Source organism: Charadrius vociferus, unplaced genomic scaffold, assembly GCF_000708025.1.
Source record: "Charadrius vociferus isolate BGI_N301 unplaced genomic scaffold, ASM70802v2 scaffold88, whole genome shotgun sequence".
NCBI classification, from domain to species: domain Eukaryota; kingdom Metazoa; phylum Chordata; class Aves; order Charadriiformes; family Charadriidae; genus Charadrius; species Charadrius vociferus.
Window position 1 is genome coordinate 2,855,909 of NW_009649619.1, and position 26,657 is coordinate 2,882,565.

Consider the following 26,657-nt stretch of genomic DNA (forward strand, 5'->3'; position numbering starts at 1 on the left):
ATATAGAAGCCAGCCCCCACAACACAATAGAAAAAGCACTGAGAAAAATATTTCTATGTCTACGTGTGAAAAAACATGCCAAAAACAGGAAGGAAAAGAAAATCTATTTTAAATTGCTAATCTATTGCTCTTCATTGGAAAATGAAAACATCGTAGTATCCCCCAGTCCATCCACTGACAAAGGTACATTAAGAAATGCAGTTAGATCCCAACTTGTAAAACTGTTCTACATTCAAATTCTTTGCCAACGCAGGTAAAGAAAAGAAAAAAATCATGCTACAAACAGATCTAGAAATTAGGAATTTAAACTAGGATTTTAACATGAGCCTTCCGTCAACACTTGCCCCTCTATGTTTTAACAAGGTTGCTGTTTTCCAGTTTTAGATACATCTGTCTCACATCAATACTGTTAGTGTTTAGATTCACTTAGTTTTAACCTGGAAAGAACCATTAGAGCCTCCAGCCTGACCTGCTGCAGGAAACTGGCCAGAGCATTTTGCTCAAGTACAGCTACACAAGAGGATGTAACTCTTGTCAGGCCAATACACTGTCTTTCTAAAAGCCACACAGTATTGACCAGAGGAATCTATCACTTACTCTGGTTGGTTTGTTTCAGCGTATAATTATGCTTCCAATTAAAAATGTGTGCCTGATTTCTAATTTGAATTTGTCTTGCTTCAATTCCCAGCCATTGCTTCTATTCATGCCTTTTTTTTTTCTTTTTTAAAGTGTGGAGCTCTCTAGTACTTGGTATTTCCTCTTTTTGAGAGCACAATGTATTTATTCTAAATGATATACGTCTGAATACAGAAACACACACATACAAACACACAGAGTATCACATCACCATTACCTGTGATCAACATCTCTACAAAGCCTGAAAAATGTGCATGGAACAGTTGAAGTCCATCCAAGATAACAGGGTTAAGTCCTCTCCTTTTGTAAAGACTGGCTTGCTAATAATGAAAGATAACGATTTTATTTAGCGCCTCATCAAAGAGACAGCACTGGTATCAATTTTTCTCTCTCAGAGGGACAGTACCAGTTACTCAGTGGCCACCTGTTCTCTCTACTACACTTAGCACGTAGCTCTGGGTTTGATACAGTGGTAGGGAAGCCTGTCCTAGCCCTGCTCGCTTGGTGACGGGATCCAACAAGATCCCAGCTTGAAGTGATTACGGCTCCACTGCTGAATGACAGAACAGATTTCCACCTTATGGCAGACAAGTTCGTTTTCTGTATATACCGGGCACATCCTGAAGTCCCATCCTAAACCACCAACACTGGCAGTAAAAGCCAATTAAAAAGCACTTCTTGGTGCTAAGACCTTGGTTTGGTCCTGATGATGAGGAACAGTGCAAAATCCCAAAGGAAGGACAATCAGTCCTTGCTTACAAAGTACTTCGCATTCCCAAGTAGGCTCTTCATGCAACTATATACCCCTAAATACACACAGCTGAGTTGACATACACAAACTGGCAATCTAATGATGATGTAAGCCTTAATACACGGCTTAGCTGGTGTGCAGCATGTATTTATATTTTGTATATTAGTATTTTCTGCAAAGAAAGTATGAAAGGGTCTCTGAGGAACTCCTCCTTTTTTTTTTTCTTTCTTTTTTGTCAAGTTTTCTCCTCATACTATCCTCTGCTCTTCCTCAGACATAGAACACACCTGATGAAAGATATGCAGGGACAAGGGGAGAAGGCTTCCTCCTCTTCTTTTCCTGACAGGTCTGATACAAGAACTTGTTCTTATAACAGGTTCCTTAGCAAGAAAAGGTCCTTCCACTGTACAGGAAGGTCATGGACAGAGTTTTACTACTGCAAAAAAAGACAAACAAAAGCCCTTTTCTTAAAAATATAAGAGATGATGTTTGGAAATGCATGGAAACCTTAAGAAATTTCTTGGAAGTTTGATCCACAATTACCCTCTACAGAAACCATCAAGAATTGTAGTTATTCTTAGAAATGCTGATCTCCTGTTATTAACATTTCTGCTTATATTTGAAAACACACTGAAAAAAATGGGTGGGAGAAGACAAGGAGAGACCTCTTCTCAGGTGAAAGAACGTAAGAGATGTCTCCCTATAAAGGGGAAGGCAGAGTCGGCGCGGAAAGGACTACCAAACATCACTGCTCCAATCACACACAGGCAGGATCTATTACAGGCACAAATGGTCGTGAGATAAACTACAATCCAGATGACTAAGCTGTTTCCAGCCATAAAAATTAACGAATAATACTGTTCTGGAGGTAATGTCTATGAGGCATTAAACAGCAGTTTTATTTTAAATGATGCAAATCTGTCCCTATGCATAGAGCTTTAATTGAAAAGCCAACAGAAAGTGTTGGCTGCTAGATGGAAGGAGTGTGGGAAGCTGCTGCAGACACGCAAAGTCTGTTTTATTCATGTGCACTATCTTTGTTTTTATTCACCAGAAAAGTCAAAGCCTCTGAATTCTGGTTAGTTTCAACTTGGTTTTATATCAAATATGTATAACTAAAAGAAAAAAAAAAAAAGAGAAAAAAGGAAAAGGCCAGATGACATGTACACAAAACACATGGCCAAGGATTTTACAAAGGCTTCCTCGCTCTTAGTGAGAATTTTCCCAGGGAAGCCACTGGAGTGAGGGAGAAAGGCAGGAATGCTTTTGAGTTAAGGACTCTCTTCCCTAAAAAGAAATGTAGTGCTGCTTTATTTTTGACATCTCCACTGTGTAAACTCACAGTCATAGGAAAAAGAGAAAATAAAAGAACCCCAAAAATATATTGATGGTAAAAAAAAGTAATGTATGTAATATTATTTAGCATCTTTCTACTTACTAGTAGATTTGAAATCAATAACATTGATAGCCACATGAGGAGAAAGCAAATTGAGACATATAGAAATAGAATGCTGGAAGGCCCAGAAGGACATGCAGTTTGGGACAATGCATCTTTTTGAGAAGGGAGTCAAACACTTTATCCTTAAGCAAAGAACAGGAGAGATGTTGGCAAATCTGAAATAGAAGATGATTAAAAGCCATGAGATAAAAGAAAGTCCCGTTTAAGCAAGCATCAAAATAAAAAAAAAAGAAAATCAGATCAGAGGATAAAGTAAGTAAATGTCCTTCTATATAAATGTTAGATCGCTTAAATACTGGGGGAGAGGGGATACAGAAAAATCAGAGTAGCTAGCAAGGGTACTATCCATCAGGAAATGCTTACGGTTAAATCCAATAAATAAGCTACTTCATACAGTTAACACACAATCCCTGTGGGCTGGAAGTTCAGTCCCACACAGGGCTGGGAGTGCAGCATGCAGTATTTACCACAGCACCACCAGGCTGGCCTGGATGGGAGCAGTGACTCAATTTGCTTCGTGAACTCAACAACTGCCAGATCAGGAAACACAGCAGTAATGGGAGATTTCAATGACCCCACATAGATCGCTTAAATGTTATATCGGGGCAGGATGCCAGGAGCAAATTTTCAGACCCTGCTTCGTGAGCGGCTAGCCAGGAAACTCCGAGGGGAAGCAACTCCTCACAGGGTCTCCGCAGGGCTGTCTGTGAGTCACTCTGCAACCGTGATCAGCGTGGAGGTAGATTGAACATCTGTGCATAAGCAAGGAAGCCAAAATATCCACAATGGGAGTGGGTTCAACAGGATTCTTGAGCAAAAAGGAGGAAGCTTGGTAAAAAAAAGAAAGCTAAAACAAGCAATGATATAGGTAAAATATTGGAAATGTCTTTTTAAAGGCATGAGATTGAATTTCAGTGCAAGTGCGTATTACCTACAGTGGACCAAAGGAAAAAAAAAAAAAGCATGATTAAAAAGAAACATTACTAGCAAAAAAGAAAGAATTTTTGTTCAGCAGAAGACTACAGGGGAAAAAAATCCTCAGAAGGATAACACGATAATGCAATAGGCCAAAATAAAAACCTTTGAAACACAACCTGAAAAAGTTTACACTGTAATAATAAAACTTCTGTCGACCTACCAAAAGATGTGAAGCCTACCACAGCAATCTGCAGTGCCAACACATGAGCAAGGTGAGAAAAGAGCATCCAGAGATGAGGCCACAGCAGAGAAAGCAAACTAATGTTTTTCATCTTTGTTCACCCTGGAGCTGCTCTGAAAGGTTCCCACATCAGAGCTCCTCTTTGCTGTTGCTGTATTAAGATATGTCTCATATTAAAGTGTCAGTGAAAGACATTTTACAAAAATCAACACTACTCATCTGCCCAAACCAAAGGGTATTGATCCAAATGTTCTAAGGGAACTCAAGGATGAAATCACTAAGCCATTAATTGCAGAGAGTGTCTTCTCATTTAAAATAATGTTTATATTAGAGAAATGGACGTTGCAAATACGGGTTCCAATTTTTTAAAGCTCTCCAAGAGCAATTTAGAGAGGTACTTCAGGGCAGTAAAGTTTGATGTAAGCACTAGGCAAATTAGTAAAAACTATTCCAGTTCTGTAATTTGACACAGAAAAATAAGAGGTACTGAGTGAGAGTCCACAGGACTTTGGAGAGAGAATGCATGACTCATTAACGTCCTCCATTTTTGACAGAATCAATGAATATATAAACAGGAAAATTCAACCAAATGGCCTACTCTAAAAATCTTTCAGAAAGTTCCCCCACAAAATGTGCTCAAGAAACTATATTGCTAGACATTAAAAGGACAAGAGAATAGGTCTTCATTTGAAGGAATAATTATTCTAAAAACAGGAAACATAAGGCTTGATTCATTTTTGCTATTGAGAAAAATCAAAAGGAGTCCCACAAGGTACTTTAGTCAGTACTATTTAATGTATTCATAATTACAGAAACAGGGCAGACAGTGACAAAAGTCTGCTGATAACATCATTCAAAGTAGTAAAACAAAGACAAGTAAATATCAAGACAGTAAGTATGAAAAGTTGTAAATGAACCTCATGATACTGAGTGACTGGTCATTAATATGGCAAACGAAATTCATGGTAGATAAATTTAAAGGGATATTTTAACACTACATACAAAATTAAGGCTTTTGCACAAATTACTACCATTTCATAAAGGTACATGAGTGGTATGATACAGAGCATCATGAAAACATCAATCTGCCATTCAACAGCAATTCAAAAAACAAATACATTCAGAAACTTTTAGGAAGGTAACAGAGAGGAAAAAAAAAAAAAAAACCAACAAAAAACAGAAAATGCCATTATAGCGCTGTACGAGCCCCTTCATTGTGCCCTCACCTTTAACGCTCTGTTTAATACTGCTCTACTTACCCCAAACAGGACACAAGGGAAGCACAAGAAATACACATAAGATAGACAAGGGCAAGCAAAGGAATAAAATTACTTCTCTTCAAGAATGAAAAACTCTAGAGCCCATAAAACCAAAAGCTTACAAGATAAAGTAGTGGAGGAGGTGTTTCATCATAACCCACAGTTGTGGTAAAAAAAAATGTGCCCAAAATTAAAAGCAAAAACAAAACAAAACACAAAAAAGAACCCTGAATAGGGAAAAAACCCTAATCTATGAAGGGATATTAAACAAAGGGACTGCACCTCAGTCTCAGGAACCACCCAAGTCAAAAATTGTTAAAGTCTGGGAGAGTGTTCATGGAAGAATGGATGTCCCTCCTATCTTCAAGAAGGGCAAGAAGGAGGATCTGGGAAACTACAGGCATGTCCACCTCACCTTCATCCCTGGGAAGGATGGAGCAAATAATCCTGAAACCCATTTCTACAAGAAGGTTTGGGAGCAGTCAGCACAGATTTATGAAGGGAAAACCATACTTAGCCAAACTGACAACCTTATAGGTAGCTCACAGGATGAGGAGCGAGCTGTGGATATTGTTTACTTTGACTTTAGCAAGGCTTTTAACACCATCTCCCATAACATCCGAACTGGCAAACTGATGAAGTATGGGCTAGATAAGTGGATAGTGAGGTAGGCTAAAATCCTAGGCTCAGCACGTTGTGATCAGCAGCATGAAGCCCACCTGGAGGTGAGGCCCTAGTAATGTACCCCATGGGTTGACACTGGCGCCAGTACTGCTTAACTCATTAATGACCTGGATGATGGCACAGACTGTAACCTCGGCAAGTCTGCAGATGAGCCAAAACTGGGAGGAGTGACCAATACATCAGGTGGCTGTGCTGCTATTCAGAGGGACCTCCATAGGCTGGTGGCGGCTGACAGTAATCTCATGAAACTCAGCAAGGGTGGACATGTTGAACATGAGCCAGCAATATGCCCTTGCAGCAAAAAAGGGCAACAGCCTCCTGGGCTGCATTAGGAAGAGTGTGGCCATCAGGTCAAGGGAGGTGATCCTTCCCACTCAGCACTGGTGAGTCAGTCTGGAGTGCTGGGATGCAGGTCTGGTCTTCCCAGTACAAGAGAGACACAAACATAGTGAAGTCAGCCAGCTAAGGGCCTCAAGGGTGGTTAAGGGACTGGAGCATCTGACACATGAGGAGAGACTGAGAGCGCTGGGGGTGTTTGTCCTGGTGAAGAAAAGACTCAGGGGAACCTTATTAATGTGTATAAATACCTGATGGGAGGGGCAGATAAAGAAGACAGAGCCAGACTTTATGATGCTCAGTGACAGAACAAGAGGCAATGAGTACACATTGAAACACAGGAAATTGTGTTTAAACATCAGAAAAAGATATTTTAATGCAAAGGTGGTCAAACACTGGCACTGGTTACCCAGAGAGGTTTTAGAGTGTCCATCCTTGGAGATATTCAAAACCCAGCTGAGCAACCTGCTACAGTCAACTGTGCTTTGAGCCAGGGGCTTGGGCTAGACCATCTTGAGAGGTTACTTCCACCCCCAATCATTAGGTGATTCTGTGAAACCCCACTGCAGGAGCATGGTGTCATCCTTTTCCTTCAGTTCATAAGTCTTTGGTATGAGCTACTGGCAGAAACGGAGGACTCTCCAGCTCAGTGTTCTGTTGTGACCTACTATGGTCATTCTCTTTTTCTAGATGATAATTTTCAGTTAACTATTTTAAACTAAATGTTGTAAAATATATATTTTTAAGCTGGAATCAGTTTATGTTCATGAAGAGCACTCAATTTGATTAATATTTTCCAAAGCTTCCTAGGTTAAAAAGAAGAAGAAGAAGAAAAAAAAAAAAAAAAAAAAAAAAAAAAAAAAAAAAAAAAAGAACACCACACAACACACCTTTCTTCTTGCACAGAAGATTCAACCATAAAGCAAATCACAAATTAAAGCATAAACCTAATGTTTGCTTTCTTTCACCTCATCTGATTAGACCCATTAAATTTGCATCATCCTTAGCTGTGCAGTTATTATCACGGAAAGCTTAGCCTGTTAAATTCAATTCTCGCATCGCAAAAGCTTTCCAGGGAGTGATTCTCCTTTTAATATAACTTCCACAGGATTTAAGTGGAGGTTATGTTATTTGAAGAATCTATTTTTCCTTCTTATCTTTCTCCTAAAGGAGACAGTTCTAGAAGCTAACTCACAAGGACCCAATGGCTCCTTATCCTAATTCAAAGAATACAGGGCTGAGAGTGATGAATGTGTTGCTGAGAAGGACTCTAATATTGCTTTGCACGACATCACTCTGACTCTCATCATACTCAATGAGTATATTCTCACCTTCCCTCCTCATCTGATAGAAAAAAAAGGGGGGGGGGGGGGGGGAGTGAATGGCAAGAAAGCAAAAAATGTAAAGGAAGAGTTTCCTAAAATAACAATCTCTTAAAAAGCTTCCTCTTCACATACAAGGTGTTTTGGAGGGTATTTACAATAGAGGTTTTCAAAACCATATCCTACAATAGCAACTTCATCTTGATTTATTTTTCTCCTTCCTGCCCATTTATTTTAAATTATACTAATTTTCAATCTATCTAAATGTAACAGTGCAATTCAGAACAAAACTTGAATAATTTTTCAAATTAGAGAAGACTGCTAACCTGGTGCAGATGATACTCAAATTGACCGTTAAAATCTACCGAAACCATACAGTCTCCGCTCAGAGACATGCCCCACATCCAAGCTAACATCACTTCAGAACACCTCTATTTAAACCTAAACAAAATCCACATTTACTAATTTATAGTTTCTGAATCATTTAAGTCATCTGTTCTCCCTCCAAGTACCAACCCCTTTCTCCTTCTCCTAACAAGTACATGGGTAATTAGAGTATTTCAAATTGTTAAATGCTACCGATCTCAGCCATTGGGCGTTTCATCTCTTTCTTGAGATTATTTGTATAAGCAGGAGTGACACAGAAGACATGCGGGACATTCACTCTTAACGTTTTTATTCATGTGGCATTTGCTGATATCCTTTCAATTTAAAATGTCTTGATTCTTTTTAATTAACATTCTTTTGGGAAAACATTTCTCACTCAAAGTGACAGAATATGTGGACGAGAAGCAAGCAAAACAGGAATAATATCCTTGTCTCTGCTCTCAGAAGGAAATCCCAAAGCCTGAGAGTGCAGAAGCACCTGAAGGCACACAGAAATGGTCTGTACGCATTGCACTTTGCTAAAACACCTTCGTTTCCCAGGCTCAGTGGGCATCACCCATGCTTGAGTCTGGATTCCTTCCTGTCTCTCTGTCACGCAGAGGTGATGATACTGTCTTACTTCACATCGTCTTTAAAAGGATTGACTAACGAGGTTTCAGAGTTACCAAACCTAATATTGACAAAACTAAACAGACAAGAAAATTAAACCAATCATCTTGCTAATGGCCAAAGCTCTGATCTGAATCGTTGACATCCAAGGAGAAGAGTGTATTTTACAGCTACATTTCTATCTGTTCCCTGGTCCTTCTGCTGCAGCTGCCTAAGGGGGCATAAATCAGCATCGACTTTGGTGGGGCCTCTGATCATTTTAACAACTTTTCTGTGAGCAATCAGACCAAGATTGCCACCTCTTCCACGGCACTATTGGTGCTATGTACTGTTACTTTTTAAGTGGGGTGAAATTTATAAACCAAGTTAACGTTATTTAAAAAGCACTTTTGTCACGTCAAAATGTTAGAAAGCTTTTTGAAAAGGATAGGGATGACTTCTTCCACGTAGTTACTTTCTTACTTGCCTATTACTACTCTTTGGCCTTCCTTCCCTCTATCCCACACCTGCAAAAACCACTGGAGAATGGACATGCCCATCTAACAGAGCAGTTACTGCCTCACTTTCTTTTTTAAGGAAAACTACTAGAAAATAGTTTAGAGAGAAATCTGGCTAAGGAGCAAGGAGTCAGAAACATATTTTTGGTCAAAACAGATAAGATGGGGGATATCAGAAAGAGAAAACAAATGAATAGACATGGCCGTCATTTCCCTGCAGCCTGCTGGCTACAGCCAGGGTCACCTAGGGTTGAGCAGAGCAAACATCAAGCCCTCTTGTAAACGTCAACTGTTAGAATAAAGAGCCCTTTACTTCCCTTTGATAAGCTGAAAGACTGAACTCTGTGCATCTCTCGCAGCAGGCCATTTTCTCCAGCTTTGAAACGCTGCTGTGACTCTCTTCCTTTTTTCTACGTGCGTCTGAATGTACGGACAGGAGGCCCTGATGTATTTCAGTATCACCCTCGCAGCAGCGTGCACAGAAAGCAAGATACTGCTCTTCTCCCTGCTCATGAGTGCGATTTACATGAAGTTCACAATTACCCAAGATACAACCATGGAGGTCACCTCCGATCCCCTCAGCCTTTTCCCAACACAGTTTTCCACCATATGCCAACATATTTTGTACATCATATCCCACATCTCTTGTTCCCACACAAATAGCATTCCATTAAGGTGAACTTAAAGGTCCTCTGTTAGTCCAGTCCTCTTGATTCTGTCAATTCTTTTTGTCACCCATAACTGTAATCAGCAATAATTTGTATTTACTGCCAAATAAGTGGTTAAAATGTTGACTTGAAGCAAGGCTGATACCGATCTCTGCTTAACTCCAGGTAGTTAAAAATTATTCAATGTTAACTAAATTTAAAAGATCTGTGAATTAACATAATAATAATATATTTAACCTGTGCCTTACTGATACTGCATTGTGTTTTCCTCCCTCAAATAGAGAATAAGTATCAGGAAACTTCAATTTAAAAAGAGAGCAAATTCCTACAATATAATACAGAAAAGAATCAGTGAAGCAGAATATATCAGTTCAAAAACTCCCAGACTCATTTCTAAAGAAAAAAGCTTAAGCAGAATTTTGGTAAGATGTGGAAAAACAAAGTAGAAATCAACAAAACTGATTCAAACTTCTAAATTTCTTTTTGGAGATACTTCTTGTTCTATTGCATAAACAAAACAGTTGTCATCCTTATCAGATCCCAAGAATTCTGTGCATTCAGTAACTAAAACACAAAACTTGGTGAACAGTACACTTTCTTTGTTTATCAAGTGGGGTTTTCTTGCATGGACATCTCACCATTTAATTTTAAAGACGATAAAAATTTTGGATAATTCCTATTCTGAATACTCAGAGGGAAGAACTTGGTAACTAGAAAGTATTGAACACCCACCCTCTGAAAATCAGGTGGGTTATCAGGAATTACGTATCATTTACGGAAATACTGTGTTAATTTATTTAGCACATGAAAAAAACACAATGACCAACTTAAGGCACATTTACACTGAAGGCAGCACTGACAGCAGCTTTGGTGAGCCTTAAAAGACTCCAGGTCAGTCACATGCTGATTTTAATGTGAAATATGAGAGCACCAGATGCCACACCGAGTGTCGACCCTACCACTGACCAAATTCTGAGCAGTGGCCCCAGACAGCTGGAGGCAATCAGATCTCTTATGCTTACATTTTAATATTAATATCTTTGAGCAAAGGTGAGACCGATCCATTTGCTTGTTTGCAATACAGAGCTAAGCCAGGTGTTATAAGCGAGCTGTAACAGGTAGAAATACTGCCTTTCTGGAACTGGCTGTCTTGCTGCCATTCAGCTTCCTAGGCAGGATTGAGTTAAGCCTGGTTGGGGGACTCGGTTCAACACTGGGACTCTTGCCATTTGCTGTCAAAGGCAAAAGGAAACCAGGAGCCAAGAATCCACTCCAGAGCCACTTGGCCTCCAGCATACCTCCTTAAAACCTTCTGACCGTTACACTAAGTGACAAAATGAGTGATAAGGTATGAGAATCAACAAAGATTCTTTCTTGTGACAGAGAAAAGAATAGGTCAGGAAGCTGAGAACAAATGGATCAGGAGACTTAGTTCTAACACGTCAATTCTCTCCACTTTAATGTCCAAACCAACACAATCATCATCAGATGCACGGAGTAAGCCCAAGGCCTTCAAGCCTGCAGTTTTTACTCAGAAAAATCTAACCTGTATACAGTCAACATTGCCTTCCTCCCACCCTCCCATCAGAAGGTAAGATCATCCCATTTCTGCCTAGATGAAAATGCTTTGTGTTGCAAAAAAAAAAAAAAAAAAAAAAAATTAAGCTCAAGTTTAACCCCTTTTCTGCTGCAGGGCTTCATCTCTGGAACAGATAGTCCAGTGATCAAAGGAATGCCTCCTCAGAGGCTACCAAGCAGAGGAGAAAAGAATGGGAACAGAAGATTACTACTTCCATAATAACTAACACTGCACTCTACAAATGTTTGCTCTAAAAAATCCACAATTGGTACAAATGGCAGTTGCAGTCTATTGTTAGTTGTAGGACCTGGCTTGCAACCTGCGCAAACCATTACAGCCCCACTGCTTCCAAAAGCACTAAGCTCTCTTTACACCAATTACAGCAATTTATTGCCGCATCCCCCAGTAGGGCACATGCATTTGTGCCCTAAAATATGATTTGTTTTCAAGGAGACAAGGTGGAGGGCCATGCAGTTTAGCTTGTCCCTAAGGGTGACACCACACAGTTCAGTTCCCCTGAAGTAACTGTTTTCTTGTAGTGAAAACACTCTGTGACTTGCTGACAGGGAAATCCGCTCACCGTGAGCACGGCAGCAACAGCAGCTGCTCCTTCTCATGGGAATTTTACACAGACGGTACAAAGGGAAATTAAATACTGAATATGCAGCACTCTGTGGAGCAAAAAAAAAACCTAGAAGAATCCCTGTCCGGTCTAGGCTCTGCCTCAGTGTCACCCCAACACTTGCTTTGTAACGTGTAACACCGTAACTCGCTTTTCTTTGCCACCTGCGAAAAAGCTGACTATAGCCTCTTCATAAACACCATTCCCGATTAGCCAGTCAAACTGAACACATAGATTTAAAACAGGACAGAGACATAAAAGAGAAAAGCTTTGACCCTTAAGAAAAGAATATGGCAGAATAACATGTTCGAGGGAACAATTTTCAAGGGAACAAATGCTATTTGACTCCCTTTTGTTTCCCATCCCCAGTCCTAAATGCTCTCGTGGCAGACTGTTTGACAAGCTTACTGCATGAACTGAGGTAAATCCATGAGCTTTAGATGTTGGAGTGGCTACTGTGTATTCCAATTTTCAGAGCTAAAGCTGAATTTCATCCCATTTTCTTTGCACTGTTTCCAGTTAGCTCATATCCATCACATATTCCACAAAAGAATCCAGCTTTGATGGGAAGATACCAAGAGGGTCAAGAAATCCACCAAATTAATGTTGTGCCTCTTACAATGTCTCCTCAGTTCATAATCACTTTTTAAAGCAATCAGCAGTTTTTACTCCAGCAATTTCAGGTGTCTACATTTGACCTTTGAAACCCTGTCAATCAAAAATACATGTACAAAAGTATAGGTCAATCTAAAGATGACCCAAAATTGTCCAAAATTTCATAAATCTGACAGCAGTAAAAAATGCTGTATGAAGTCCACTCTCTGAATAAGACTTTAGCTTTACGCACATCCCACGATTAGTACACGAATTCTTGCCCTAAGAGACTCTGTTTTGCACATTTCAATATTCTGACTTAAAAGAATTCTCTTCTAAGTGAAGGATCGTTAAAAAAAAAAAAACAAGCACATAGTTCTCCTTCCTTTCCTGGCAAAATTAATCTTCCTAATGCTTGTGGCTATAATAATGTTTACCTGTGGTAGACAAATCTTCAAAAGAAAAAAAAAATAACCTGTTATTCAGACTGATTAATGCTTTTTTTAGAAGAGCCCATGTTACAACCAATTACAGCACATCTTGCCTAATTACCTGGGAGTTGCTCCACAACAAACTACGATTCTATGACTAGAAACAATAGGCTTGGCTTTGGTTCGTGGATTACAGCAGCTGCAGCCAAGAGATGTCATAAATAATGCACCAGCAACTAAATCAAAACCCATCAAGAATTCATACTGCATAACAAAAGTGAGGACAAAAAGTTAATTCTGGCATCCCCCCTGTTCTTACACTGAGAGGTTCAATTCAAACAAGACCAATGCCATCTTTTTCAAGAGCTAATGAAGTAACTTGGGTGCCTAAGTAATTTTTAAAGAACTGAATTTCTACTGTTAATGATTTCAGCATTTAGGGATTTTCACACTTATTTTTGTATTCAGACAAATAAGGTAACTATTCTAAACCATTCACCCAAGCACAGCCTATTTTATGTGGGGAGAGTAGCAGAGAGGGACCTGCAGAAGACAGATCACCCCACTTCTACAAATGGGATAAAATAATGTTGTGCCACTTGGTAGAGGAGAGAGACCAGCAAGCTGGACTGAGTCCAGTTGAGGGTCACCAAGATGATGACGGAACTGGAGCACACGACGTACAAGGAATGGCTGAGGGAGCTGGGTTAGGTTAATCTGGGAAGCGAGGCTAACAGGGAATCTGATTTCAGTCTTTGAGTACCTAAAGGAAGGTTATAAATAAGACACGACCGGGTTACACAGTGGAAAGGCGATAAATGGCAGGCACAAGCTGCAAGATGGGAAATCCCAGCTGACATAACCCCTTGCAATAAGAGCAGCAAAGCATGGGCAGAGGTTACCCAGCAAAGCTGTGGAATCTCCATCCTGGCATTTTTTCAGAACTGGACAGGACAAGGCCATGAGCAACCTGATTAACTTGTGCAGTTAGCCCTGTTTTGAGTACAGGTTGTACTTGATGACCACCAGAGCTCCCTTGCAACGAAAATTATTCTCTGAATGTATGCAATGCAGAAGAAAGTTCTCTAAAGCAGACATGTAACTGGTCAACTGGGAATCGGAAAACTTACACCCTATTCCCAGCCCTACCTAACATGCTAAAGAAAAAAGAAAGAATAATGTGTATTTTAATAATACCAATGTTTATCTATTCCCAAAATGACGTTTTTATAAAAACACAACCATTTGGAAGTACGAAGACCAAGACGTCCAGTTAACATGGAAATCAAGAGAAAAATACATACTCATGTTTACTTATTGAAGTACTTTACAAATGTTAATATGCTTCTTAAGAAGCTAATTATCAGTGTGAAGTTTTTGGAAAACTACTCTACAATTCACATACCAGTGCATATTAAGAGATGTTGTACCCAAGGTCTCCTCTAACTGTGACCTATTAAGGTAACGCTGTGATAGGTACAAAGTCAGGGTGCTTTATACAGCATACTTGTAACATACTTTTCTGATCTTTAAATAATTAAGTTTCTTTCCCTCTTTAATTTTATTTTAATGTGCTTCTTGGATGCTTTCCACTCTGCAACGCTGGCAGATTCACATATTCACCTGAGGCCATATGGAAAGCCAAGGCATGAGAGTTTTCACTCTGGGCTTCTGCACTTTGCCAGAAAGCGCTGCCCTCTCACAGAGCAGGAGAATAATATTTTACCAGTGCATCCTTCCCATTAGGACAGAGCAGTCTGAACTAAGCTGAAAATTGCACCAAAATAGCACCGAGTGTTTAAGCACTACACACTTGAACTCATCGCACACACAAAACTCCATCCCATGTATACTTTGCTTCCAATTATTTTTAAAGGAGGCTAAACAGTAAAATATTACTATTTTTCTAATTTTGCATGTCAGGCTGAAGAAAAAGCAAATAAAAAAAACTACTGAAACCTGAGAGGCCAGTAGTTAGTACAGACAATGCTTAGGGGTAGGGTAAAGGGAGAGAAACCTCAAACTCAAGTCAGTGTACTTAGAACAGCACAACTTTATTTTTAAATCACGTTTTTCCATATATGCTCTATCCCAAAGAGACATTACAAAATTAAGGAGTGGGCAGCATATGGTAAGAATTAAGATAAAACAGTGATAAGTCTCCAAATTCTTGAAAGAGAGTAAAATTTAAAATAATTTTCTCTCCCATGTGTTAACATTTTATGTTGAAGCCTTCACAATAGCCAATGATCCTAAGGATGGATCAGCGTTACAGAAAACTATCTGAATCGTACAGAAAGCACGACCATACATCCTCTTCCTGCCAGAAAGGAACGCTTGAAAGACTGGATATCAAAAGGCCGAACAATGTAGATGCTTTGGAGCCGAACTGTTAGTCTTTTTGATATTAAGAAAGCACACTTTACTGCATGTCTGCTTTACTTGTTTCCCTGGCTTTTGCCCAGAGGTGGCTGTATTTCACTGATACTGCAATGTCTTTTTATCAAGGGTTGTAATTCGAACCACATGCACCCTCTTCAAGAAAAACAATATCCATTTGACAAAGAAAGTACATACCAGATTTGAAAAAAATAAACTAACACAGACAGGTGCTTTTCAACAAACAGGCGATAACAGGTTTTTCCCCCGCCCCCAGATTGAAATTACAATTTCAGATCCTATAATAGAAAATTGGGATCAAATGTGCTCACGGGTCATGGAAATATCTACCATCAGTCAAAGCAACTATGGGGGGAAAAACCCTGCCATCAGAAGGACATCAACTCTGGAACAGCTTCAAAAGCCAGGGTTGGAGCTGACATGTTAGGCAAAAACGCGAAGACTTTTGGTAGGCACTTAACACCTCATCCAAAAAGCAGCTTCTCCAGTCTGGCCTGGAGAAGTTCGAGCTGGAAGGGACAGAAAGCCAGTCCTATGAAAGAGGGAGGATAATAGCTAGCAAGAAAAAAAACACTAGGAGAAAAAATTGGTGAGGGAGTGAAATATCTTTTTGAAGGTTAGCTCAAGAATGGTTATTTGTTGAAGTGAAATAAGTTGTTATCCCTGCTCTATATACAATAGGAGGAAATGACACCGAAGGGGAAAGAGGGGGAAGAGAAGCAGGAAGGGACAAGCCCAAATATCATATGAAAACAAACCAAAACAATCAAAAACCTAAACCAGAAAGTAGTTGGAACAGAGCTTCAATTGACTAATCAGTCATCTGTTCAATGAGAGGTTTCAGGAAGAAAGAGGAAAAACTCTTAACTAACCTTCAATATTTCAGAACACCCTAAAGAATCAAGACATTTAAATCTTATTGTAACATTGGTTTAATTTTTGTTAACTCCCCACACCCCCAAATTCATCAGCACATAAGATTATATTTGCATTTTAAAAACTGGCCTCTATGGAGTTTTTAAGTGTCCCCATCCTTACCAAATTAAAGCAGAGAAAGCTGCCTAACAGTACAAAGTTCCTAATAAATAAGTTATGTGGGAAATATTGCCTTTGTTATTTTCACACTGAAAAAAATATTCCATACTGCAAGGATAATGAGCGTATAAAACATTAACACTACATTTTTCTATACCATTCTGCATAATTAACTATGCAGCTGTTCATTCATTCAGCCCCAACAACCAAATTAATTTGTAATCGGTTCGCAGGGGATGCACTAGAGCAGACTGCACATACTACAGAAACAAGTGAAGCTGCTCACACTCCACATACCACATCAGTGACACAAGGTGCCCAACACTAAGAGAAGCAACGGGGGGTTGCAAACCAGCATTTTCAAAGCAGCAGCTGAGAAAAGGCACTTCTTCATTAGTTGCCTTGTAGTGAAACTATGGGTAAGTGGTTTTGGATGGGTCTCATGATATGTTAGTGCTCTCTGATGGTCTCCTGTCCTTCTCAGGCTCAAGCCAACAACTTTAAGGAGACAAACATTAAACATCCCTAAATGTTACAGCTCCTTCGTATTATTTGTATTAATGAAGCGTTATAGCCCCAGCACTGACAGGGGTCCCACTGAACTTGTACAATCGGTTCTCCAAATTACTTATATTTCAAAGAAATAAATCGGGCAAAGACCAAGTGGAGAAAAGCCCAGGAACAGCAGGTTCTTCAAACAAGGTCACACAGTAGGCTGAAGGTGGAACCAGCAGCATCACTAGTTGCTGAGTGCAATGTCATATCTACTTCACCATATGCTCCCCTAAGCCAGGACTTCACCCTTTTCAGGTTTTAACAATATAACCTATTCGGGTTTTATACCTCATTCATCATCATAAAAATGTGATGAGCAATGAAACTAGCTGCTTTGATTATGGTTTCTTATTTATTCCATTTTGCAGCGTGGCAAAAGAAACATTGCTTAATATATATACAGTGTCATTCCATCTGCCCTGGGTTATGGGCCCCGCACCCCCCTGCTGTGCTGGCCTGCTGACAGTGGGAGTTAATGGACGACAATGCAGCAAACTACTTCTGATTAGCTAAAAACTGATGGCTCAACTGTTTTTATATGAATTTACTACAGAGGATTCATGCCACAATAAAAGCTCCGAGATTGCAATTTTTCGGTTTGATCGTAGCGAAGTGGATCGTGGGCAGTGCCAATGCAAGCTTCCCTCTTTTATGCTGGGAGGGATGGTGAAGGCAACACACACAAAATGACAAACCCCACTGACAACTAATGCATAGAAGGACGTTGTTTCTCTACTCCTCATCTTAAACCTGTCTGCTGAGGCTAGCAAGAAAGATGATAATTTCTTGTAGGGAGGCTTATACAATAAGATACCATGATAGATCTGAGGAAACGCCAGTGAAGTGGCTTTCCTGAACTTCCTACTGCTACCAACCTGGATGGGTTTTGGGGAGGAAAGATTGCTTATTCTATCACTATCAGCCCCAGCCAACAGGAACCTACTTAAAACAAGAACCCGTGGTACAATTCCCACAAAGCCTGTGCCTATAAAATCTGTTTATGATACCAGTTCCAGTTAAAGCAATCAGAAATTCTATGACTTAGGTTCAAGTTACTCAAACAGTAGGACAGAATTCTTGAATCATTTAAAATAAACAGTTATTCTTTCTTAATAAATTGACTCACTTATTATGAGTTATAGCTCACAATGACTTAATTCCTTTTCAAGAAGACCAAATAGAAGAGAACAGAAGAGAAGGGAATCAACCTGTAAAGTAGCAAAATTCCCATGCTTGAAGATATATTTAACGTGCTCAGCAGCCATGCTGCAACCAGCTGCAATGAAACATGGGGGTATTGCAAGTGCCTTTTCCTAACTATATAAATCACAGCTTTCCAACTGGATCTTAATCCATCTGTCATATATTCTTTGTGTATTCACAAACTAGTGTAGAAACATGCAAACATTTGAAATCATCATCACCACTATGAGTTGTTGAAGACTTGGAAGAGTAGTTATGACACAGTGCTCTCATCTGGGAGCAACAGATACTCAGTAAAGAATTTTGGATAGACTTTGGTAGCTTTTACTTGCTTGTGGGATTTATTTTTTTCTGTTCAGACCTTCAAACATACTAGACATAAAAATATTTTTGAAGTGCTATTATGGTAACACAGCCATAAAAGCACCTTCTTAAGCTAAGTCCCATGCCCTGGAAAGCCATTTAAATGACGTTTCTTTCAGAGGGGTCTACAGGTCATGACTCGGGGAATGGTTCCCAACACCTACAACCAAAGCTCATTCCTTTATTAAATAGCAAAAAAACTAGTGAAAACATGATAAAGGATAAGTACAGCACCAACGTTAAGAGCAAGGTTAGTGCTAATATGATAGGTCTTGGTCTTAGGAAAGACTACAGTGGGTCATGTGTCCATTAGAGCACACACTACAGAAGCACACTGCAACATTGGCACCCTTTAGGTCCCTAAATCAATACCACTGCCCATCAAATATGTCAATAATCTTCTCTTTAATATCTTGCACATTCCAAGGTTTGTCAAGACATGTTCCTTTCATTTCCTTTGTCTTTTACATATTTTTCTTACCTGACACCCATAATAAAACCTTGCTGATCGGCTGAAATCCACTATTTTCACTTCCTAGCTATGATTTTACAGCTTATTTAAAAATGCCCAAAATAAATGTAAAATAGACTTTCCTGCACAATTCAACTCATAATGATGCACTGTAGAGTATTAGCAAGTCAGAAATTGCGGCAAAGATAATGAAAATCTTCATAATGCTATTAGGTGAATATGGAAATATGATTAAAGAGAGCGTAAAAATCTGTTGTTCAATACCAGAAATAAAATTCTAATTGTAGGACTGCCTTTTCAATGGTACTGCCCAAAACCTTTTCACAGTGGAACAGGTGTAAATAAGGATATAATAGGAGGACAAAAGAGCTGCACAGATATAATTGAGGGCAGTCTGTTTTGATTGCAGAACCTGCATTACTCAGGATGATGCATTAGCCAGAGAAAGCACAGCTAGACACTAAATCCCAAGCTGAGTTCGCTGAGCTAATAATTAGAAAGCCATTTCTTTTTTTGTTTTTACTTGGAAAAAGAGCAAATTTGATATGGAAATCACAGACTCAATAATTCCATCCCTTGGGGCCATTTCTACAAAGTCACTTTTCAAAGCAGAACCATAATATATGACCATCTGGAAGCACAAGTCGCTGCAGAATACAGTTGCTCACTTATAAAGCTGTACTTCACACCAAGAAAGAATTTCACTGGGTCACCAGACTCTGTATTGGGGTTTTTTTGTTTTGTTTTTTAAATTAATTTCACTAAACAGGTGAAATGAGTTTCACCTACAAGTCTAAAGAGTTTGGAAACAGATGCCCATACTCGTTTTCTCGCACTCCGTGAGCCACACACGGTCTGGAAATTTTACTTTCTCGAGTGGTACATTGTTCCCTGCATCTACCATAAAAGACTCTCCTGCTCTTTGTAGGCTGGGTTTTAACCCTGGTGTAGGCATGCATCTTTGTGTCAATGCCCAAAGCAGCATGCGGCCACTGTGCACTGATCGCTACTGACTGCCAGTGGGTTTGTACAACCCGGTCTTGCCCTGAGTAGGTGGCTTTTTGTGGGCGTAGATAGAAACAGCTGTGCCACCAAAGAGACGATTTTCCTGACTCCCCGAGGTCTGTAGAGTCTCATGCTCTCCATGAGGCTCACCCCGAGCTCATCTGTGAGCTGCCACCTCCAGCTGCCTGGCCACTGACCTGGACTCACAACCTCCTTGAGCAGCACTGTGACTGCACTCCCTCCTCAGGCTGCATTTGGAGTAAGGAATCCCGGGATGTTCAGCCAGGGTATCCAACCATATTTAAGCAGTCAGAGAAGTCTGTTTCTCCAGGTAGCAGTTCATTAGTGACAACATGGGGAAAAAAAATCCCAACATCTCCAAAAATGGACCTACTTGGGGTTCAGCATGCAATGCTGAGAGGAGTTAACAGTGCAGTTAACATCAAATAATGCCGTTTGTTTTGCTGCGGTGAAGCAATAACAACATGGTGATGCCATTGGGAACAATGGCAATTACACAGCAAGTCGCATTAGCACTACCGTATCATTACAGCTTGGTAATGCGCAATCAAAACTTTATTAGCGATCAGCAGCAGCATCTATTATTCATTGCTTAGATCAAGTTAAGAAGGGCACGGCTGCATGCAGACCAGAAACAGGACTCTGAGCCAGCCTAAGCATAGCGTTGGAAGGCAATTCCATGGCCATAGAGTGCTTAGTCACTGCATAACCTTCAGCAATCAGCTACCACCTCAGGTGCCTCGTGTAAAAAATGAACTAATAATAGAAATAATCTATTTCAAAGAGACGTTATGAGGATTAATTAACTCAAGTGTGCAGGTAAGTATTAGTATTAAATTCTTAGTGGCTACCAATTCAAAATTAAAATATGTGATTGTAAGATTCAAGTACATATGTCTAAAGCTGCAGGCATGCAACCTATGCAAGCAGGCACCTGAGGTTGTAAAATATGTGGACCTATACATTTCTGCACAAACTGGTCCATAAAGCATAGGAAAACACATACTCAGGTATCTATTATCCTAAATGATCCATTTGTTTCAGGTCATCATACAGTAAACATGATGGATAAAGATATGTGTGGACTCTGACAGGAACAGCACTAGTATGCAAAGTATCTTCAATACATGAGCAATTTGCAAAGATAATTTCAGTACCTGAATTTTAAGTTTTAGTCACAGTATCAGTTTTTCATTATGCTAATGAGGCCTAACACGACAACCAACCTGTATTCCCAATATGTACTGCATTTTAGAAACTCTAAAAACAAACCTGAAAACAATCTTGTGTTCACTTTAATTTATATTCAAGAGGCAAACGATGTCATCTCTGTTTATTTTCCTAACTTATTTTGAGTCAAATAATGCTACCATTTACCCCAACCTTAACAATTACTTAATAAGCAAATTAGCAAAGTATCAGCAATAGTTGACTATAGAAGCACACCCTAGTGTTTGCTAACTACGTGCTTCCACAAAGATTTATGCTTCCACCTCTTCAGTGTAACCAGATACGGCTGCTACTAGTAAAAACTTGTTAAGATTTTCATTATCCAGCACCATTTTCCATGTTTATTCAACAATGAAAAGATCACAAGGTAATTAAAATTTAGGCCTCCCAATCCTGTAACCTGACCTGCGTAGGGAGGCATACAATTTCCTACACAAATTAACAATGTGCTGCAGAGGCAGAGAAATTCGTCATGTAGGTCCACTTCCAAAATCTATCTTCTTCACATAAAGTGCTCCTGGACATCTACCTCTGACTGGTGTTTTTCCCCACCATTTGCATTACTCTTAAAAGTTTGACTGCAACTCCAAGGTTACTAAAGAACAAATAAGCATCACTGGGCCACTGAGTCACCATTCTCTTCTTATTCCCTGTTCCACTAAGCAAGGTAAAAAAACCCACATTTATTTCGAGTGATGGGAGAAAAAGAGAAAGAGATGAAGAGGAATTACGTTTTAGAGGAAGAAAAGAAAGGCACGGTTTCAAGAAATAAAAGAACCGATAAATGCCAAGCTAGGATAATATTTACTGATTGGCAAGATGAAAGTGGGAGATTAACAACATTAAAAAATTAACCTGGTGGGTATTCATCATGTCATAAACCAAGTTTATTTTCACTTAGAGACTTTAAGAATATGAAGTGTCTGGTATGATTTAGCCAGGCAAGATAGGAAGAAGAAAAACACTGGACTGATTCAGGAAATAACCAGATAGGATCCATTCCCACCAGGGCATGGAAACCTCAAAGATCAGTGGGGCACGGAAACCTCAAAGATCAGTGGCTTCTGTCCGCTGACAAAAAACCCTGCAACATTTTTTCACATTTTACTGTATATTTGTTCTGATGCAAATGAGAGGAATGCAAAAGAGAATCAAACAAAAAAGTTTTAAAGTATATACGTTGTGCGTTCTGGGCAGGTTGCCAATGTGAGTACAACAGCCCGGCTCCATCAGTAAACATGGAGCCTCACCAATGTACACCCAACCATTTCACACAGAGAAAAACCACAAAAGTTCCTTGACTTCATGGACAGTATTTATTTTTATGTTACTTAGTGCAAATAATGAGCTACATCTCAACAGAGAGAGACACCATTCGATATTTTTGCACCAGTTGGTGTCATTTGTGCTTTTCCAGATCCAGGCACTTTGTAACTCCCCCAGTCTGACAACCGCACATACCGCTTTTACACCAGTGGGCAGAGGTGGAGGAAGGAGTTGAGCCCAGAGCAGAACATATCTAGGGATGGATCAGCTACCACCCCTGGCCTGAGTGCTAATCTTAAGCACTTGCTTCCTTTCAGCTTTTCCATCCTGGTTTTATAAACAACTAAAGCATCTGGTACATCTATTACTTGTAAGTAACAGGGCTTGATTTCCCCATGATGCACGCTAGCATCAATTTTACTTGAATGCAGTTCACACCAGTTCTTCTTTACACCAGCTGTCAGCAAGGTCTGAATGACCTTGTTTGAAGTGTTTATGTTCTCAAAAGAAAGCAACATTATCTGAAGCCTGTTTTATGTTTATTTTGAAAGAGCAGAGTGTTTATTTTGAAGAGTCAAACTGAATAAGTTTAAAAGACTCCTATGATATATTACACTGAAGCATGGATAGCAAAACTTGAAACACATTGCACATGTTGTATGGGCCAGGGGTATATAACAGGAAAGCAATGTGTGCTTACGCAATTACGGGAGTATTCAAATTGCCATTTGGTTGTCTTCTTTGCACAAGATGTTGGACAAAAATTAAACCAGAAACAAACATGCAATTAATTTTTCATCTTGTAAGTTTAAAGGATAATTACAAATGAACCATCATAGCCCTAAAAAGGCCAATCCTGAGGCAATACCCAGCAGTCTCCATTCGATCCTACTCTCTTTCTTGAACACCCCCTTTTTATCACTAGAAGTTTCTTTTTTACTTGAAAATCCCCTTGTGCTGCATGGACCACTGCCCCTGGCCACACTGTACTACTCAGCCACTAGTACGACAACAAGGTATTGCAAAGATACACTGTCACGATGAGAAATCCCACAAGGTTAAAACAACGCAGCCTCCTCCAAAGCAAGTAACAAGGCTGGTGTGCAGCATGTCCTGGTCACAGACTTTTCCCCCTCCCTATTCCCTTTCCCACTGCTTTGCTTGGATTGTCTCTGTAAAGCTCCTTACACACACAGATGAAGGCTGAGTCCCCATACAAGCTCTTGGGACAGTATGAAGTTTACGAGTACCTAAGCCATGAGGTATTGCATAACCCATTTGTTTCTAGACCTGAAGCTTATGGGCTACATAAAAATTTCATGTAAGACTCCTCAAATAAGTCTCCTGTCATTTATAACAATAATTTAGATATCCCAGCAGAATATTTCAAGAATATTTTCCAATGCTACAGATAACCGAACAAAACTAGCATAGCAAACATTGGAACAATATTATATGTCTTGATAACAGTGAAATACTTTCACTTTTGAAGCATACATAATGGGTCTCCAAAAATTTGTGGTGGAAGATTTATACAGATACACAGAAAATTGGAACCCCAAAAGCCCACTTATTGAAACAAAATTAGCACAGGAGAAGATAACCAGTATGATTTGCATAACATAGGCTTACCCTGGCCCTGGTTTTGTGCTGCTATACACCGGAGCACGCAATTTGTGCGGACGCAGGCAACAAGCATATTGATATCTTAATTCACGAATGTTAAGGATATGAGAATCAATTTAGAAATTTATTTAGATTACTACATATTCCCAGTTGTCATAAGGCACAAAACGACCTGCACTGGCATTATATTTCATCCAATTGTTACTGCTTCCAAATCAGGATTATTCACTAATCTCAACACAGTGCTCAAGAGCAGTAAGAACTCCCAAGAGACACATCCCAACACAAAAAGTACTTCAAAGTTTTTATGTAACTTTGATGCAAAATTTTTAAGAAAAGGAAAAGAATGGCAGCTTGCAAAGTGGCATCAGGAAGGTACCTTATACTTTCTATCACTGTTTGTCTCTACTGTTAAAACTCATTTCAAACCCTTTCTTATTGGACTGCATTTAAGGAAGAGAAGGCATAAGAGCTGATGACAAATGGAATAATCCCGCTATAATAGCATCAATCAGCTAACCAAGTCAACTCAGCAGCAGTTTGGAAAGGGAAAAGAGACAGATCTATTTGAGAACGGGGTGGGGAGGTTATAGGAAAAGCAGAGAACTTACCTCCACAAAGAGCTCTCCAGCACTTTCCCCATGTCAGTATGGTAATACTTGGTAAGGATCAAGATCACCTAAAAAGAAAATGAGAATAAATATATTTATATATGTAAACGGCTATAAGAAACATAAGTAGGTCACGGGCAGCATTATTCTGGTGAATGCAAAAGCAATGGTCCTGAAAATCTGAACTGTATTTCACTTTATTTTTACCTCTTACCAGTTTTACCTTTAGACTGCTTTATTTCCTTTCTCTTTCTGAGAAGAGTGATTTCAGCACTCGAAGTTTTGTGCAAACCTGGTGACTTTGTGAAAGATTGCCTGTTTCACATGACTGGTGGAGTTGGAATAGTCACATAAATCCCACCACCACATGACAGCCCCCAAGCAATCTGTATGACTTTCTCAGCAGAAAGAACCAATCTGGTTGCTAGTTTAAATTTAGGAGACAACTCTCTTGGACATCTGCAGACACCCTTTTTTGTTTGTTTTGTTGTGTTTTTTTTTTAAATCTGAAGAGTTAATAATGGTTATTAACTTTGATTATCCAGATAACAAATTCAGGCAGAAAATCAGCTCTGGTCTTCCCTACAAGATGAGAAATGCAACTTTCATGTCTATCATTTTTTGTTCCAAGAAATAACACTTTTTTTTTTTTTCCTTCAAGAACCAGCTCTGTGCTCTGTAAATTACTCATCTACATCACCAACAGCCAACAAAATACACAAACAAATCTCATCCACAAAACATCTTCAACCTCTGAGAAGAGTCAGCAAGAAACACTTTCCATTCACTCAACATCTGACAAATTCAGTGGTCAAACAACGTAAAGCACTAGTCCATGACTGGTATATCAGTCTGAATGCTATGTTTTATATTTAGATTATTTAAAACAGATTTCCCTCACTTGCTGCCAGTCCATATTAGTGGTTCTTATACCCACGTTCCCATAGCAACGCTACTGAGAATGAGAAGAACCTCTGGTTCCTTGCACAGCTGTTGGCTTTCTTTAATGCGGGGTCAACATCAGTCTCCAACAGTTTGAAGCATGCTGTTATTTAGCTGGCACTTCCTCCACTCCTTACCACCAGATGAAATCTCCAGCAAACAGCAACTGTAGGCATTCACTTTGATTATTCAGATAATTAATATGCTGATGATACATTTATGCCACAGTCTCTGTATGCTGGAGCTTGTGAGAGAACAGAACTCCAGACCGCGGGTGTTATGTACATGGTGCTTTGGAAATAACACAACGTTTTGCAGAACTGAGCTATCATACCAGTCTCACTCAGGGTTACCTAAGCCTAATAAATTCACAGCACATATTCCTGGATGTATTTGATATAGGTAAAAGCAGAACCAATCCATAATTCACAAATAGTATTATTCTCTCCTATTCTCAAACGAGTCACAATCTACCAGACCACTTTGTTGGAATTTGGTGATTTATAAAATAAAGGCTTGGTTTAAAATAAAGCAAGAAAAAAAAAAAAAAAGAAAATATTTTACTTTTAAATAGGTTACTACAAGACTTACAAAGCCAAGAGAAAGAACCATTTCCCAAAGGAGAGAGTATCTACTGATGAGATTCCTGGCTACAGCCCAAGCACGCTCCATCAGGTCAGCTATTTATTCTATTGTCAGTGTCTTAACTACAGCTTTCTGCTGGTGCTTGCAATTAAGGAGAAAAAGAAAGAAACTTCACTACTGGGAGCATCTATTGGCTCCAATTATTAAAGAAAAAGTTTCAGACCGTGCTTTTCTGAACAATTGAAATTCCTCTTAGGCCACAAAAACTGACCTGGGAGGTTTTTTTAAAAAAGATACAAGAATGCCTATTTGGTGCATGGAAAGAAAAAAAAAAAAAAAAAAGAAAATAT

General features: G+C 39.4%; 1 protein-coding gene across 1 annotated transcript in view; it reads right to left on the reverse strand.

Moving 5' to 3' along the window:
• The window catches only part of SORCS2 (sortilin-related VPS10 domain containing receptor 2), a 375,581-nt gene extending 349,885 nt beyond the window's left edge, over nt 1-25,696 (reverse strand). Inside the window, exons 1-2 of the mRNA XM_009890550.1 lie at nt 25,682-25,696; nt 24,781-24,848 (exon numbers count right to left, since the gene is read on the reverse strand). Of these exons, the coding sequence (XP_009888852.1) occupies nt 24,781-24,848; nt 25,682-25,696 (83 nt within the window). The remainder of the gene's footprint in view (nt 1-24,780; nt 24,849-25,681) is intronic.
• Nucleotides 25,697-26,657: the final 961 nt, after the last annotated feature.